Genomic DNA, 16,962 nt, shown 5'->3' on the forward strand with positions numbered 1-16,962 from the left:
CCAGATGTGGGGCTCGATCCCACAACCCTGGGATCATGACCTGAGCCAAAATCAGGAGTCAGACGCTCAACCTACTGAACCACCCAGGTGCCCTGATTGTAGTCCTTTTCTGTATGCATGTCAGATCAGACATCAGTCAAAAAGTGACTTAAAAAACAGTTTTACTATTTTAGTATAGAGTTATTATTTTTGAAAATCTGTGTTTAAGGGGTGCCTGGGTGGCTTGGTCAGTAAGCGTCCAATTCTTGATTTTGGCTCAGGTCATGATCTCATAGTTTGTGAGTTCGAGCCCTGCAACATCGTGGAGCCTGCTTGGGATTCTCTCTCTCCCTCTCTCTCTCTCTCTCTCTCTGCCCTTCCCCCACTCACACATGCATTCTCTCTCTCAAAATAAATTAATAATAAGCTTTAGAAATTATAAAATGTAAAAAAATTTTAAATCTGTGTTTATTGCATTAAAAAAATGCCTGGAAGGATGGTCAACAAAATATCTGATAGAGGTTATCTCTGGGGCATAAGATTATGGGTGAATTTTTTCTTTGTGTAGAGAATTTCTAATATCTTTTCCATATTTACATATATATGTATATTCATATATATATATACACACATATATGTATATATGTGTGTATATATATGATTTGTGTTTATTAGCAGTCTGACGTGGCCAGGGCTTTATCCAGTAACTGATACCGAAGAACTCAGAAATTCAACCTAATCAAGCATGTCAAGAATAAAGAGGAGTATTTGTTAATTGAATGTCATGTTATGTCCTCAGTTATGCTTAATACAAGATAGGCAATTTAGAATTCCCAATTATCCAATTAAAATGCTAATTATCTCGTACCTTGATAACGCTGCTCTCAGGGAGAGAGTGAGTGGCTTCTCTCTGGTGCTCCTCGTCTTCCCGCCGTGACCCTGTCTTTGCTGCTGCCCTTGCCTCTGGTTGGTGGAATCTTCCCTTGCGGGGCCTCTGCGTCCCAGGGGCCTCTCCTGGAGCACCAGCTCGTATGTTGCACCGTCCTGCCTGGGGCGCTGTCCCAGGGTGGCCGGCCTTGGCCCGGGATCGGGTGGGGCCCTGTGCACACGTGTGAGGCCAGGGCCCTGGAAGGCGCGGTGTGGCACCATCCACCACCAGCATTTGCAGAGCGGGTCGCCTCGCCCCGCTGAGGCAGGTGCTGTTCCCGCACGTGCACCACTAACAGGCCTGAGGCTTCGGGCGCATCGGGGTCAGAAACCCTGCCGAGACGCCAAGCTCAGACACAGATGCAGTGGGTTCCCTGACCACAGCACGCCACCTGTCTGAGCCACAGATTCTTCCATCCACAAAGTAGGAACATCGCTCCTTCCCACCAACAACTGTGGAAAACTGAAGGCTGCTGGTGACTGTTCGGTTTCTGTTACGGGCCATGGGAGGTCCTGGCCAGGAGGGTGTCACTGTCCCCAGTCCGGGACCCAGGTGGGGCAGCAGGAAGGGATTCGGGGAGCATCAGGCAGAAGGAACTGCTGCTGACGGAGACAGCCACCACAGCCGTTACACATGGTCTGTGTCTCTGGTGGTGCCAAGTCTCACAAGCTGTGCCTTGAGCTCTGGTTTTATTACTAACGCATGTCTGGGTTCAGTCCAAGGCTTGAAGGCAGTCCCTTCTTGGTGACAGACTGTGTGGATGCTCCTCGCTCATTTAAAACCCCTCGGCGGTGGCTCCCTAGCTTGCCCTGTGCCCTTCTTCACTGGGGTTCTGGGGAGGGAGACGGACAGGACAGCCTCTCAGTTCACCACCACCGAGCCCGGAACCCAGCCCTCAGAAGGCCCACAGAGAACTCCATCACGGAAGCTAGGATCCCCCCCGGGAATTTGGGCCGTGCCCTGGATGGGTGGCTGGAACCACGCTGCATGGCAACAATTATGAGGGTGGGATGGGGGCCCTCCTGCTGGGTGCGTTCTGATGACATCTGATCACCCCCGGAAGAAGTGAGCCAAGCAGCATCCACCCTTTCCCGGAAATTCAAAAACAATGTGGTCTGTGCTTCCGGCTTCCCGGGAAGGCTGTTCTCGTCCTACTAGAAACCTCTCCTCTGGGTCTGGATCCTCTTTGGCTGCTGCCTCCACTTTGGGAAAACAGGAAAACCCTCCAGTCGCCTCCGGGTGGATGTCATGACTGCTCTCTGTGGGACTGTGGTTTCCTTACTTATCAAGAATTTTCTTTTAGTAGCTAGGTCTGCAAAAGGCAATATCACATTCATTACACAGCTGTGGTCATTTCTACCCCAAAACTAAGAGTAATTAAACAGAAGAAACGTGAATGAAAAGTAACTCAGTGCTGTGATAACTGCACAGAGCATAGTCATTGGCCCCAGACATCATGAGACACCCCCACTCTTCTCTCTTCTTATCCCCCGAGGCCCTGGTTCTTCCCCGAGGAGGGGAGACTTCAGGATGTGTGAGCAGGACAGAGGCGGCTGAGATGCCCCGTGTCAGGGGAAGCCCCGTGTGCATGTCGGTCATAGGGATGCTGCACGTGTCCACCTGCGTGTGGGGCTGGTGGGCGCCCATGGAGACCCTGGCTGCTCTGGAATATTCGGGCGCCAGTGTCCGGCCATGGAGGGATTCTGTTTGGCTTTAAAGGAGTAGGCAAGAGATGGCCCAAACCCAGCCTCTTTTCCTTCAGCGAGGGATCCTTGCTGTGTGACTCCCTTTGAGGCCCCTGAACCATGACAACAGTGACAGCTAATGTGTCCTGTACATAGGGCTTGGTGTGTTATGTACTTCATATGTATAATGTCACCTAAGTGATACAACAACTCTGTGGGAGGTACTCTTATGCTATTTTACAGATAAGGAAACTGAGTCACGGAACGGCCATACAGCTGGTAAGTGGCAGAGAGCTAGGATTTGACTTCAGTGTCAGAACGGAACAGTGCCCTGGGAGGCATGTGGCCCAGAGCAAGGACTATGGGGCACAGACAGGGTAGGGAACCTACAGGCCTGAGCAACTGGAACCTGCCTTTGCCAGGAGAAAACGTGGGGCACACACCTGAGACCACAGTAACAGTGGGTGTGGGGTGCACCCTGGCCCAGGAGGACCCCGCATTTAGCTCGGAGTGCCTCGGCCCACACACAATAACCCTGTGTCCTCACTGCTCACTCTCCTAGACCCGCAGCTCAGACGAGTGGCCTGCACCAGCCTGCTCAGCTTCCCTTCCACTCTCCTGTTCCTGGCTTGGCCTCCCGGGAACCGACGTGCATCAGGGCCCCGCCTGGGAGGGGGCTGATGTGGCCCCCGCTGACCTCCCTGGCTGGCCTGCCAGTGCTCACGCTTGCACTGATAGCTCACTGACACCGGCTGCCCGGGGCAGCCCTTCTGCCATTATCTTGGGCAGCTCATGCATTTTTATAGGGCTGTGGCTATCTCCTCATCAGGTGATAAACCTCAGGGGGCAGGAGCTGGGCCGTGTGCCCAGGAAGGTTCCGTGGGCTGGATTTGCAGGCCCCGGCGGAGACCCACAGTGCTGTCCCTGGAGACACCTTTCCTGCAGATCTGGCCGAGGCCATCTGCTCTCCCTGCCCCATTCGTCACTCTAGGCACTGACAAATGGGCCTGCCCCTCTGTCGCTGTGGTGGCTCCATCCACCTCATTATTCACAGCACAGACTCTCCCAGGTTACTGAAAGGTTCTCATTGATGCCTGGATACAAAGCATTTTCCACTTGTGTCTTTCTTGGGAGAAATTTATAGGCAAGGAGTATAAATTTACAGTTTGGGGAATGGCCATGCTGGGGGAGCTTCAGGGGCCACAGAGCGGCAGGTGTGTGAGAGACCCCTGCATCCCTCTGCCCCTCAGGAAGCCCTCCTGCTGCGGGAGGCGGGGGTGGGGGGGGGAGGCAGTGGTGGCTGGGCCACATGCCTGGTGCCTGGTCAGGTGCTCTGTGCAGGTAGAGCAGGAGGGAGCAGGGCAGTCAGGCCCAGCAGGACACTGTGACACACGGGAGAGCCACAGATGGAAAGAGCAAGCAGAGGTGATCTCTGGGCCTCCAGCACCACTGCCTGGCCTCTTGCCCCCGTCTCCTTATGGACAGACCGGTCACCTCCAGGAGTTTCGCTGTGGTTCTTCACAAGCCCTGCCTGTTCTGTCTGCATGCTCCAGGTTTAGGCGCCAGTTATTTTAAACGATGTGTACAGTCTCCATCTGACGGTTCTGTTAGCAGAAGACAACTCTTGTGGACTATTTTCGGATTGTGAGTTCATCCTCAGCGTGTGTGTGTGTGTGTGTGTGTGTGTGTGTGTGCGCGCGCGCATGTGCATCCGTGTGCACAGATCTTGGCTGGCCTGGGTCGAGGGTGTGACGGCCCAGTTGGTTCTGTGTCTGCCCCTGCCGGGTGCAGGTGCTCCAGGCATCACCAGTCAGGAACATAGCTTTCTGCTCATTTCTTGGCTTGGGGTGGGGGTGGGGGTTTCCAAAACCAGGAACCTGAACCCCATGGAGGACAGGCCTACAGTATGAATTCTGAGGGAGGGCATGTATTTTGTTTTATTCCCAAAGCCCAGGCAGGCTTCCTGACTGCCTGTTATGACACTGGCGAGTTTTCTCCAAGCCTGCCTTTCTGCTGAGGGTGCATCCCTGCCCGGGGCCACAGCTGCGTGTGGGGGCGGGGTCTCAGTTCTGTTCCGCTGCTTCTTATGTCCCTGAGGCCTTGTCGCCAGCCCCACATGGCAGTGCAAGGCCAAGACCTCCAGCTTCCTGAGACTGACGGCTCCCTCTTCTTCTGGCCCCACCTTCCTTCCTGTCCTATGAACGTGGCTCTGCGTATTCTCTTTTACGTAGCACCTCTGAGTGTGGGAGAAGGAGGATTTCTAGCCGCGGACTCTGCTGTCATCTCCTTGTGGCTCCAGAGGGGCTAATTGGTAGCCTATGGCCGAATTTGGCTGTAGATTTGCGCCAGTCCGTAGTTAAGCTCCTATGGTTATAAGTCACCTGGACCCTCATCCGGTTCACAGTTTGCCATATTTTCCGTAAGGTTCTAGAAGGATCTTTAGTAATTGCCCTTCTATTGCCGCCTTGGTCTGTGAACTGTGCAGTGGGAACAGGTGGCTCTGCTGTGGTCTGTCCTCGTGGCCGATGCTTACCACGCTCTGCAGGAACTTCGTGTCACCGATGTGGCCCCAGCTTGGAGCACCCACTGCTCACCCCTACCCCTTGAAGATCAGAAATATGTCGGACTCACATCTCTCCATGAGCCCCCTGAGCCATTGCACTTGTCCCAGAACTTGGACACCCGAGGTCCCAGAGAGAGGGGCCTCCGAGGTGTGGGAGCAGAAAATGTGGGCCTGTTGCATTCACCTGTTATCGTCACCAGTTGGTCCTCACATCATATCAGAAAAGTTAAATTAGGTGCTGAAGTCCAGTTTGAAGAACTTCAAATCATTTTCAGCTAGAGCGACTTTTCAGCTTGTGGTGGTTCTCCTCTTCCTTATCGCTGTGTGGGATTGTCCCCGTGTCTGGAGAATGACCTAGAGCCGGGCTGCAATCTGCGGGTGAAAACCGGGTCAGCCATTGCTTAGTTTGGTGCTTCTGTAAGCTACGCCTTTTACCCAAAAGTCCTTTTTTCTTTTTCTTTTTTTTTTTTCTTTTTTTTAATGTTTGTTTATTTTTGAGAGACTCAGAGAGACAGAGCATGAGCAGGGGACGGGCAGAGAAAGAGGGAAATACAGAATCCGAAGCATGCTCCAGGCTCCGAGCTGTCAGCACAGAGCTTGATGCAGGGCCTGAACCCACAAACCGTGAGATCATGACCGGAGCTGAAGCCGGACGCTTAACCTACTGAGCCACGCAGGTGCCCCCGAAAGTCCTTTTTTCTTAAATGGAAGCCAGGGGTGTGTCACGAGGGCTGCTTCCACTGAGTAGATTACATGGCAGGCCGCTGAGTCTGGCTGCAGAGGAGGGAGACAAGCCACCCACCCCTCGTCCTCAGGCTGCCGCAGAATGTTCCTGTTTAGTCACCTGCACGTGCAGGTGGCACAGCTGTCCCTCTGCCTGGCCTTCCTGACGCTGGTGGCTCCCACAGCCTGCACTTGTCTGCCTGTCCCCCGACCCCAGGAGAGGCCCGCTGTTCCCATCACCTGGAGAATGGCCGTGCAGCCCCAAGGTCTGCTTCTGACCAGGCACGGTTGTGTCTTCCAAAGCTAAGGGAGCATTGCAGCTCCGTGGTGGCTTGGGCCTTCTCCACTCACTGTGGGCTCGCTGTGTGGAAGCCTGGCGTCCGAGGCCCTGGTCTCTAGGCTGGGAGCAGAGGTGGTGCACCGCTGGTGTCCAAGGCTGCCCGGGGCAGGCTTGCCTGCCCCATGGAGGAATGGGCCGGGCTGTGGCCACACTCGGGGCTGTGACTCCGTCTTGCCGCCCCCCATGGTCTCTGGGACGGAGGTGGGAGTCGGTGGCGGCCACCAGAGCCACCAGAGTGCTTTCTCTGGTGAATACAGGGCACCGATAAGGAGACGTGTGCGCCCTTCCTCGCCTCCCTGGCAGTTCCTGAAATCCTTTATGTTGAGGAAATAGTTCGCTTGCAGATACCCAATTATCCCGGGAGGTTTGTAAAGCAAGTCTGAAAGCCGACTGAATGTAGCAGAACCACTCCTGCATGACAACTACTTAATACCCAGTCATCACAATTATACATAATTGGTGTTTACAGTGCCTGGAAGATTAGACTCCTCCATACAGACATTCTCCAAAACAGGCCTAGAATGCACAGGGCAGGATTGCTGCTTAGCGTGCCCACGGGCGGCCTCGGTGTGCTGAGGACAGGGACAGCGGCACAGCCCCGTGCTTGGTCCCCTGCCCTGGTGGCCGGTGGGTGGGGTGGGGTGGGGGTGGGCCCCCCCCCCCAGACCTGCTTCTCTTCCAGGGATGCGGGAGGGCTGGACCTGAGGAAGGGGGCGAGGCCTGGAGATGCTGAGCTCTTGGAGCACAGCGTCCCATGCCAAGACGAGCTCCTACCCCAGATCCTGGGGCTTATGGTGGGGGTATGGGCAGGGTCGTGGCCTCCCCAGAGCTCTTGGCAGCGTGGCCCCCTGGGGTTCATTGCTCCTAATGTGGTGTTGATGTGGCTGGTCGGGTCCAACAGCCCCTGCAGTCATCTCCAGGATCTGCCCCTTGGGTGGGGGCAGGGGGACAGGGGCAGGGCCCAGACCTTTGCCAAGGGTGGCTTACCCTCTGACCTTTGTTACATTCCTGGGCTTTCAGGGGTCTGCAGACATCCTGCACGCCCGGAGGCCTCCCCAGGCTCTGGTTCTGGGCTCGGCCTGGGGGCTGGCTGCCCCCTCTAGGGTCTCATCTTTCCCTCCAGACTTTGTTTCTGGCCTCCCCTTCCCAGGCTAGAAGCTGGTCCAGGAAGCCAGCCTGTTTGCTGCTTGGCCTGAGGACGGGAAGCAGGGCCTGTCCTCAGACCCTGCCTCTCTCCACCCCCTCTACCTGTGACCAGAGACGGCTTTGCCCTGCTCGGTCTGCATGAGGGCCTGCCCCTCAATCCTGTCCCCCAGGCCAGTGCCCAGTGGTTCCTGCTCTCTTCTCCCTGTGCACCTCCCCAGGGTCAGGCCCAGGGCCATGTGAGTCCAGCTTGGGGCCTGGAGAGTTCATGTCCCTTCCTGGCCATGTGTCCAGCCCCTCCTGGTGGGGTGGGTCGTGGCCACTGGACCTGGGAGTCACAGGGAGACCCTCCCTCCAGCCCCGCAGAAACAGCGGTAGCCCCCGCTTCCCAGGGGGCCCAGAAGGCGGGGTGGCTTCTCTAGTTTTGCTCCCTGTCCTTACTGGCCTCTGTGCTCTTGTGGCCTGTGGCCAACCCTGGGCTCTAGGCTATGAGCCCCGTGGACCCATGCAGGGTCACTCAGGCCTTCCTGCGGGTGCAGCCAAGCAAGGCTTGGGCTGAAGGTTTTCCTGGGGTGGGGGCTGTGCACGCTCTGGCAACCGCACCCTGACTTCCTTCCTTCCTTCCTTCCTTCCTTCCCCTGCAGCCTCTTCGAGCACTACTGCTACTCCCGGGGCGGCATGCGCCACAGCTCCTACACCTGCATCTGCGGCAGGTAAGTGGGAACAATGGAGGAAGGAGGTTGTGAGAAGGCGAGGAGACCCCGCCGCCCCCCTGAGCTCAGGCACGCCTGCTCACTACCGTGCCCACATGAGTGCCCGCTTACACTTGGAAATTGTTCTCCTCTCCTGAGGCCCCCAGCCGGGGTGGCCCCCTCACTGCCGTGCCCTTCCTGGCCTCCTCTAGGGTGGCCGCTCCCCTGGGGCTGCTGGCTGGCCTTCCTCGTCCCTCCACACAAGCACACACCCAGCGTGTGGGGGCCAGGACGTGACTTTACCCTGTGATGGCTTTTGTGTGCAGCAGAGGTGGAAGGAGCTCTGTCAGTGCAGGAGGCCGTGGTTGTGTGTGTGTGTGTGTGTGTGTGTGTGTGTGTGCGCGTGCACATGCATGGTTGTCAGTGTGGCTGTGTAAGGAACATCACCACTGTGGTTGAGTCTGGGTCTCTGCAGTAGGGGGTGTCACTCTAGGTACCTCTGCATGTGGCACATTGTGGCTGAGGCAGGGAGCTCTGAGTCTCTGTGTGTGTGTCACCTGCACGGTGGCTGGAGGCATGGGGTACAAATGACCATGAGTATGGGGCGGCTCATGGTTGTTAGTGTGTACTATTTTTTTTTATATATTTTTTTAAATGTTTATTCTTGAGAGAGAGAGACAGTGTGAGCGGGAAAGGGGCAGAGAGAGAGGGAGACACAGAATGGGAAGCAGGCTCCAGGCTCTGAGCTGTCAGCACAGAGCCCGACACGGGGCTCAAACTCACAAACCATGAGATCATGACCTGAGCCGAAGCTGGACACTTAACCAACCGAGCCACCCAGGCTTCCCGAGTGTGCAGTGTTGCGTGTCTGTGTGTCTGCATGTGTCACCCTAGGTGTGTGTCTTTGAGGGGCACAACCTGGCTGCGGGTGGCCCCTCCTCTCCCAGGCTCGCCCCAGCCAGTCTCCCCCTGCTCTGCCCCCCTGGGTCAGAGGGTCTGGCCTCTGCCCAGCCAGGACGGAGCCTGCAGCTCTGCTGATGTGCACGTCCTCGGCACATGAATAATACATGTGAACATCTCAGTCTTTGGAAATGTTCTTCTCTGGTGGATAGAGAGAAAAATCATTATTTCTACTTTTATGATTCCTGAGACTCCCGAACAGGGCCATAAATATTACACCCAGGTGGGTTTTTTTTTTTCCTTTGGACAGACTTAAAAGTCCTTTTTTTCTTAAAGGCATCGCTCATTAGGGAAGCAGTCTCGAGCAGAGGAGCCAGCCTTGCAGCATGGTGGCCCCTGACATTGGGTCTCCCCTCTCCCTCCGCCAGGACAAGAGGGCTTCCTCAAACTCCCTTCCCTGGGTTTCAGACCCTTGTCCCCCCCACCAGTCCCACATCCCCGGGCCCAAGGGCACCTGCCCGAACAGCACTCACCTGGGGAAGCCCTGACGGTGGCAGCGCTGTGAACCGTGCACTCAGAGGCTTCCACCAGCTGTATGGCTACAGCTGCCGGGGCCGGTGTGCTCCCCGCCCACACCTCAGACTGTGGGCCTGATACAGCCCCCGCTGGGCCTCTGCTGGAGGGTGGGCGGTAGTGCCCACGGGGCAGGGTGGGGTGCCCCCTCCGGGGCCTGCTGGGCGAAGATGGGCTGTTGACCTCCTCTGGTTGCTGTGCAGTGGTGAGAATTCGGCCGTGCTGCACTATGGACATGCCGGGGCCCCCAACGACCGGACCATCCAGGACGGAGACATGTGGTGAGTGAGGCCAGCCCTGAGGCGCCCCTGCCCTGGCTCTGCATGTGACCCGCACGGCCGCAGTGGGGCTCCACCTCAAGGGGAACAGACTGGGATCTCTTGGTCCCCACCCTGGGAGAGCTGAGCACAATGAGGCCCCCAGGCCTGCCCTGGGCCCAAACTTCTTTGCCAGGGCCCCCCACCTGCATGGCACCTTCTGTCCATCATCAGGGAAAGAGGATGTGGAGGGCCCTGTGCTGGGGGCCCAAGGTGGCCCCCAGCCCCTGCCCCGTAACTGCCACACTCACACCTCTGTCTTGGCACCAGGAGGGTGGGCACCTAGTCTGGATCAGGGAAGACCCCGAGGGAGCCTCGCCCCCTCTGAATCCTGCCAGCCTCAGCCATCCATAAATGGCCATTAGCCCAGGAGGTCAGAGGTAGTGCTTGACCTTCAAGACTGTTTGCAGGGCTTTTCTGAGCACAGCTTACAGTGCTCACAGGACCCCGTGGAACCCTGACTAAGCAGGCGTGGGCGGGATCTGCAGCCCCCACCCCTCCGATGGACTGGCCCCTGTTGGCAGAATCCTACATCTTGCCCACGACCCCGGTCTGTAGGGCTCATGCTGAGCATATGCCGCTCCTCTCCAGACAGCTGCTCCAGGCCTCGGGAGGGGTCTGTGACCTTGCTGACCTGGACCAGCTCTCTCTTCAGCTCATGGGCGCTGGGCATTCCCTGCTTCTCCTCTCCAGCACCCACATATCAGGCAGGGTCAGCCCAGGCTGCCACAGGGCTACTGAGAACCAGTTAAAGGCTGCAAGCCCCGCGTCGCCACCCTGCCTTAGCCTGCAGGCATCTTTGCTGTGGTCACCGACACATGGGCGGAGTGGGGGACACGGACTGTCCCACCTGGTTCTCTGGTGCCTTCGCCTCCTGGTTGCCGGGGCACCTGAGCAAGATTTCAGCAAGCCTGCTTCCAGTCGGTATCCTGCTGCTTCTCAGAGTGTGGGCATTGCCCTGCTGGGCTCAGTTCCCGAGCTAGAGCTCTGGTGATGCCTGCATGCTGGCCTGAACCTGAACCTGGCTTCACGCGCGTGTAGCTCAGCCCTGCATTGGGACGGAGGGGAGCCTGCACGCAGGGGTCCCTGGTCCACATCCACTGGGGGGCATGAGCCATGTTCTGAGCTGTCGCTATGTGTTTGCAGAAGCCCACCCAATCCCAGGGTGTCCTTGCCAGGGGCACTGCAGGCTCCGTGACTAGCTGCGCTCACCCGGGTCAGCGGCTGGACGGGATGTTCTGGGTAGGGCCACTGTTGGCAAGAGCCCAGCTCAGCCTTCTGGGAGGAAACAGAGTCACTTAGCTCCCTCCCAGAGCCTCAGTTTACTTTTCTGTTGGTGGAGGTGGCACATGCCTCTCAAGACTACATGGAGGGGTGGAAGAGACATGTCAGAAACGCAGGTGCTGAGCTCATGTGCCCTTTCCCAGGGGCCTGGGCCGGCAGGGCAGGGACCAGAACATACAGAGGGGGGCACCCAAAGTGGCTGCACCCTTCCCGAGTCATTCCAGGCATAGGGGCCAAGGGCATGCAAAAACCTTGACAGGAGTCTCCCCAGTGCCTGGCACCAGGGACATCCCTTTGGGTAGATTTTCTCACCCTGTCCCCACCCTGTGTCCCGCTGCCCATCTCCACGTGTAGGTGAGGTCACTGAGACACAAGGAGGGTCCAGGTGCAGAGCCAGAAGGATTTGGGGAGGGAGTTGGCTGCTTCAGACTTGGCTCAGCTGGAGACGAAGGAAAGACAGGGGAGGGCTCTGCCCTCCGGGCCATGGCTGAGCCACTCGTGGCCCCAAGAAACCACCTGGCATCCCCAGGCACTCTTGCCTCCTGCAACATTTCCTAATGCTCTTTGTGCAGCCCATTCTGGCTGGGCCTGGAGGCCAGGATGTGGGAATCGGTCCTCGGGCAGAGGCAGAGACCTAGCCCTACCAGCAGGTTTCAGCTGTCATTGGACCAGCTCTGGCCTGCCGGAGGGCCCTGTGGCAGCATCATGTGGCCATGAGTTTTTCTCCTCTGTGAGTTTGGCATACCCCAGAGGACTGTCTGCTTCTCCGCTCTCCTCTTTATCTGCCCCCAGTACGATCCTCACTCCAGGAGAGGCTGGTCACGGCTGTGTTCCTGGGGTGGCCACTGCTGGGGAGGGGCCCGGCTGACCGGGGCGCAGCGTAGATCAGGTTTCCACATGGCCCAGATGTGGCCTTGGCCCTCGTGGGAGCACATGGCACCTGCATCTGCCGCTTGCAGCTAAGAGAGGAGAGCGATCCAGGAATCCCACGGATATTAATGCCAAGTCCAAATTGGTGATTTTATTTTTCTCGTACTAACTTTGAAATGTAGCCAGTAGAATAATTATGAGTTTATTATAGTCAATTTATTATGCAGCATTTAGAACAACATGTTTTGTTGATTACTGCTGCTGCCAGATTGCTGGCGGCGTTTATAATCCATTGTTTTATTGAAATTGATCTGCCGAGTGCCTACTGTGTTCGGTAAATAATAAATCACTCTGTTATCCCAACATAAAAGCCACAATACTTTATCATAAGGTATGAAACCAAAATATGAGCATAGCACAGAGTTTCTCCTGAAGCTGAGTGTCTCCCAGAGCCTCGGCTATTCCAGGTGCCCACCGACTGGCACGCTCTGGGTGCTTCAGTCCCCTGAAGTCAGGGGAAAATGCCCCAGAGATGTTTGAACGTTTAGTGAGGCGCTGTTTGGGGTCAGAGCTGGGCCGGGGCAGTCAGGCTGTACTGGAGAAGGTGGGGGTAGGGCTGAGGCAGCCAGCCTTTCCATCCTTCTCCTCGCAGTCCCACACGTGTCCCCGCACCCCTACAGGGAGCCTTAGAGAGCCCAGGCTGTGTGATGATGCCCCTGCCCTCCCCCTCCCCAGCTGAGTGGATGGTACCCTGAGTCTCAGCTTCTCCATCAGTCACGGGGTGATAGGGCACCTATCTCTGGGAGAATACACAGTGTTGAGTGGGGAGCCTGGCACAGCATGGCCTTGGCAGGTGAGAGCTGCGATGGTGGCCATCCTCAGAGCCAGCAGTCTGGGGCTTGTACCTGTGCTCCGGGGCCCTGAGGCCATTTTCTTTTTTTTTTTTTAATTTTTTTTTTCAACGTTTATTTATTTTTGGGACAGAGAGAGACAGAGCATGAACGGGGGAGGAGCAGAGAGAGAGGGAGACACAGAATCGGAAACAGGCTCCAGGCTCTGAGCCATCAGCCCAGAGCCTGACGCGGGGCTCGAACTCACGGACCGCGAGAGCGTGACCTGGCTGAAGTCGGACGCTTAACCGACTGCGCCACCCAGGCGCCCCGCCCTGAGGCCATTTTCCAGCAGCTGGCTCCATGACAGACTGGCGGTGAGAGCCACCGGCAGACTCTGAGCCAGATAGCTCTCGAGTCTCAAGGCCTGTTGTATGTTTTCAGCCCCAGCCCTGTCCTCAAGGTGTGTGCAAGTAGAGCATGAAGCCAGCCGGGCCCGGCCCACCGCCCATGCCTCTGTCCCTCCAGTACCAGCACCTTCCTAGGGCCATGACCGCTGTTGGCCTCCGTCGTCTGCCTGTGAATTGGAGCTTATAGGTTAGGCATGCTGCTTCTCCCTGCACATCAGCTTTGTCACCCAGAGCTGAGAAGTAAGGGCCTGCCGACTCCGTGGGCCCCTTCCCATTTCTCTCTGCTAGATGCTGTCCTGCTTGCTCTGCGTGACCTTGATGTGGCTTCAGATCGCTGGGGCCCTAGTACTCAGCTCACTCAGGACCGTGAGGCCTCTTGTGGGACCTCTTGGGGCTTTGCCCTGGGCTTAGAGCCCTTTCACCAGGAACCCCATCTCCCCGTCACTATCCCAGAGGAGCCATTAGCTGCTTTCTGTTTTGGAGTTTGAGGCAAGTGGCAGACCTTGTAAACCAGGGTGGCAGGAGTGTGGGAAACTTGCTGATTAATGCCCTTCACATGCTCACACAAGGGGTGGTGGCTACTGTCATTGGACACCCATCCTGGGGGGGATCCCCAGAAGACCCCTTCTCACCAAATCAGCCCCTGCTAGGTGGGTGTGAGGAGAGACATAGCTCCCATGTACTGCACTGGCTTCCCAGAAACCACAGTCCCAAAGTGGATGGAGGTGCACCCAGGGAGCACCACTGTCCATGTTCAAGTCCACCCGGAAGCAGTACACCCAGGGTTGGACCCTCTCTTGTGCTGAACTCCTGGGTCTGAGCCTGGCCTGGCAGCCTTCCCGCCTCCCCTGGGGCCCTCAGCAGGAGGGGGCCAGGCTGTGCCTCCAGTGGGTTCTGATTTGGAAAACGGCCAGGACACCCCCTCCTCAGCTGCTGCTTCCGTCCATTTGATCAGGGAGCAGAGTGATGGTTCCTGAGGTAGCATGCCCTGTGTTCCCTCTGAGAACCTTCTAGAACACCTAAGGATCACCAGGCCTGGGTGGCCCAGCATGTGGGTGCCGAGCCGGATCTCCCAGCACTGGCCAGAAGAGGGCAGTGTTGTCTCAGGATGTGTGGGCGGGCCTCCTCCCTGCAGGCAGTTCTCCTGTGTGCCCCTGGGGCATGGGAGCCAGCCCACTTTCCAGGAGAGAGGCCTGTCCGGCCCCATGCAGTATCCTCTCCCCGCCTCTCCTCTCCTCTCCTGTCAGCAGACAGGGACCCCTATTTCTCTTCGCCCTGATGATGGTCAGCCTGAAGCCCCGGTTCTCTCTTGCCTTACCCTGCTAACACAGAGGTGGGGACACAGCACACAGTGGCCAAAGCCCCCTTCTATTTGCCTGGAGAAACCAGGGTTTTCCTCACAGGGAAGCCCCTGGAGACCTCTGACCTATTGCTGGCATGTCAGTGACACATGCTACTGCTCCTGCTGCCCATGTCACAGCCCCAAGCTGCCCCGTCCTTTCCTTCCATAGATGAGGGGACTGGCCTGTGAGGGGCCATGGTCCAGGCAGGCTCTTTCCCTACCTGGCCACCCTTTCCTGCCACCAGCACCATTACCGCCAACTCCTTCCTTCCCTTGTCTCATTCCCAGTCAGTCCCGCAGGTTAGATGTGGGCTAGGCGTGAAACTGCTTGGGGAAGTGACCCTACCTCGCTCCCTCTATCCTGGGCCACCGTGCCATGGGCAGCAGCCTGCATCCATGGGACACCCTGCAGGCCATGGGGGAGGGGGGCTGCCGCTCATCCAGGGCCCCAGCCGCCCCCTTGGCATCCCACAGGCTGACAGGACCGTTCTGCGGCCACAGGGAGGGGTGAGTCTGTGCCTGGGGGCTCCTCCCCAGCTGGTGGAACATCTGGGCTGGGTTCTAGGCCCCACTTGTCCTGGTGCCTGATGCCCTGGCTGACCTCAGAGAACAAGTGTCACCTCCAGGGCCTACTCCCTGGTGTCAGGCCCAGCCCAGACCCCTCTCTCCTTGCTGTTTGCACAGGGGAACACTTGATTTTCACCCGGCAGCCCCATCCTGAGTTTTTGATGGTCTTACGGACGTGCCCAGGCCTCAGGGCAAGAGAACACTGTCAGAAGGGCACAGGCCCTGCTAGCCTGGACAGCCAGACCGGTGGCTGTAACCTTCAGCCTTCCACCCAGTTAGATGTATCCTTGATGTTCTAACCCAGCCCCAGTTATAATCAGATCCCCCTACCACATGCTTTCTGTCTGTTACATCCTGGCCTGTACCCCACACTCTGTTGACTTCACCACCCACAGTTTGAAAAGCACTGGTCCAGACAGCCTGGGTGCTCACACACATCATGGGACACTGCACTCCAAAAAAGTGAAATGAACCATGTGCTGTGCTCGTGACACCGACTGAGTCCCTCCTTGGCGGAGGCCGCTGCCCTGACGCCCAGGCTTTGTCCACGGTGCTTCGGTGGCGGCAAGGGCTTGGGTGGGCGCTGTGTCCCGCCCACACATCAGGCCTGGTGCCATGCAGTGTCCTTCCTGGGGACTTGACCCCTCACCGGTGCTCTGCTTCTCTCCACGTCATCCGTAGAATGGGAATAGCAGTTCTCTCCAGACACACAGGACGCCCCCAGCCTGTGCCTGCTTTTGTTACCATGGGTACCAGGGATCACCAGCTCTGGGTTCCTGGGGGTGGTTGCTTGGGCAACTTTCCTGTCTGCCTGGGCCCCATGGGAGCAGTCGCCCCGTGGAGCAGGGTGTGGAGCAGGGATGCCTAGAAGGTGTGGGGAGAGGTCTGCTTGATGAGTCAGCCCGCGGCCTCCAAGTGATGGCCTTTGCCCCGCTGGTCCCATCAGGGCCTTGGCACTCCACAGAAGGTTGGGCTGGAGGCGGGCAGGCAGCCCGTGTGCTTCATCTGGAGGGGCTGCCCGCTGGAGTACATCAGCGGGAAAGCGACTAGTACGTCTTCCTCTCTCACCCTGAGGCCTGGAGGGAAGCAGGAGTTTCCGACTTCTCAGAAATCCCCTGGCCTCGCCTGGAACGCAGGCTGGGGCAACTGCAAATTGCGATCTGAAATGCTCCTGCCATCGCATAGAGGCCTGTGTGCATGCACAGTGCCGGTCCTGAGTGAGAGGTGGCCGAGGGCTAGGCCACAGCTCGGGAGGTTGAAGTGAAGCTACCTACCGAGCGCAGGGAGCCTTGTCCGTGCACAGCAGCGTTTCCCCAAGATGCGGCCCAAGCTGGCCGAACCATCTCAGAGGCCTTCTGCCTGTAGGCCGGCCGGCCTCTGCGGTGGGGCCAGGGGAGCTGAGGTAGGGGCTTAGGGAGGGTCTGGCTGAGCCAATGGTGGCGGGTAGCCCGGGCATGAGGCTGCTGGGGAGGAGCCAAGGGCAGACAGAACCTCTCATCCCGGCCAGAAATAGAACCAGATAAACACATGTGAGGAAAGAGACGCCAGCGTATTGCTTAGAGATGTGTAATATCTCCCCAGATGTCTTAGATTATCATACGCGTTCACTCGGCCAAAGAAGGTAGCGGCCCTGGTGGGTGTCCCCAGGCAGCCGGGGAGGAGGGATCCTGAGCGCTTGGTGGAGCCAAAGTATGACCGAATTCCCCATTGTCACTTTGCGCTCAGAGGGCGGATGAAATGGACACAGAGGAGCTGGAGGGAGATGATTTATGAAAGAGATAGCTTTCGTCCCTGGATTCCAGAGCAGCTTGAATGT

The 16,962-nt window shown here is 57.5% G+C and overlaps 1 protein-coding gene across 4 annotated transcripts in view; it reads left to right on the forward strand.

Annotated features, from left to right (window-relative positions):
- Positions 1-16,962, forward strand: part of PEPD (peptidase D) — a 111,995-nt gene that overhangs the window by 80,326 nt on the left and 14,707 nt on the right. For 2 of the 4 annotated variants that reach the window (XM_047078298.1, XM_047078300.1), the window contains 2 exons: positions 8,006-8,074; positions 9,730-9,807. The exons of 1 other annotated variant lie outside the window; for it this stretch is intronic. In XM_047078298.1, the coding sequence (XP_046934254.1) occupies positions 8,006-8,074; positions 9,730-9,807 (147 nt within the window). The remainder of the gene's footprint in view (positions 1-8,005; positions 8,075-9,729; positions 9,808-16,962) is intronic. One more of the 4 variants, XM_047078299.1, reaches the window with a different exon arrangement.

This window comes from Lynx rufus, unplaced genomic scaffold (assembly GCF_022079265.1).
Source record: "Lynx rufus isolate CCGP_SWC_20201006 ecotype Redwood Valley unplaced genomic scaffold, mLynRuf1.p SCAF_16, whole genome shotgun sequence".
NCBI classification, from domain to species: domain Eukaryota; kingdom Metazoa; phylum Chordata; class Mammalia; order Carnivora; family Felidae; genus Lynx; species Lynx rufus.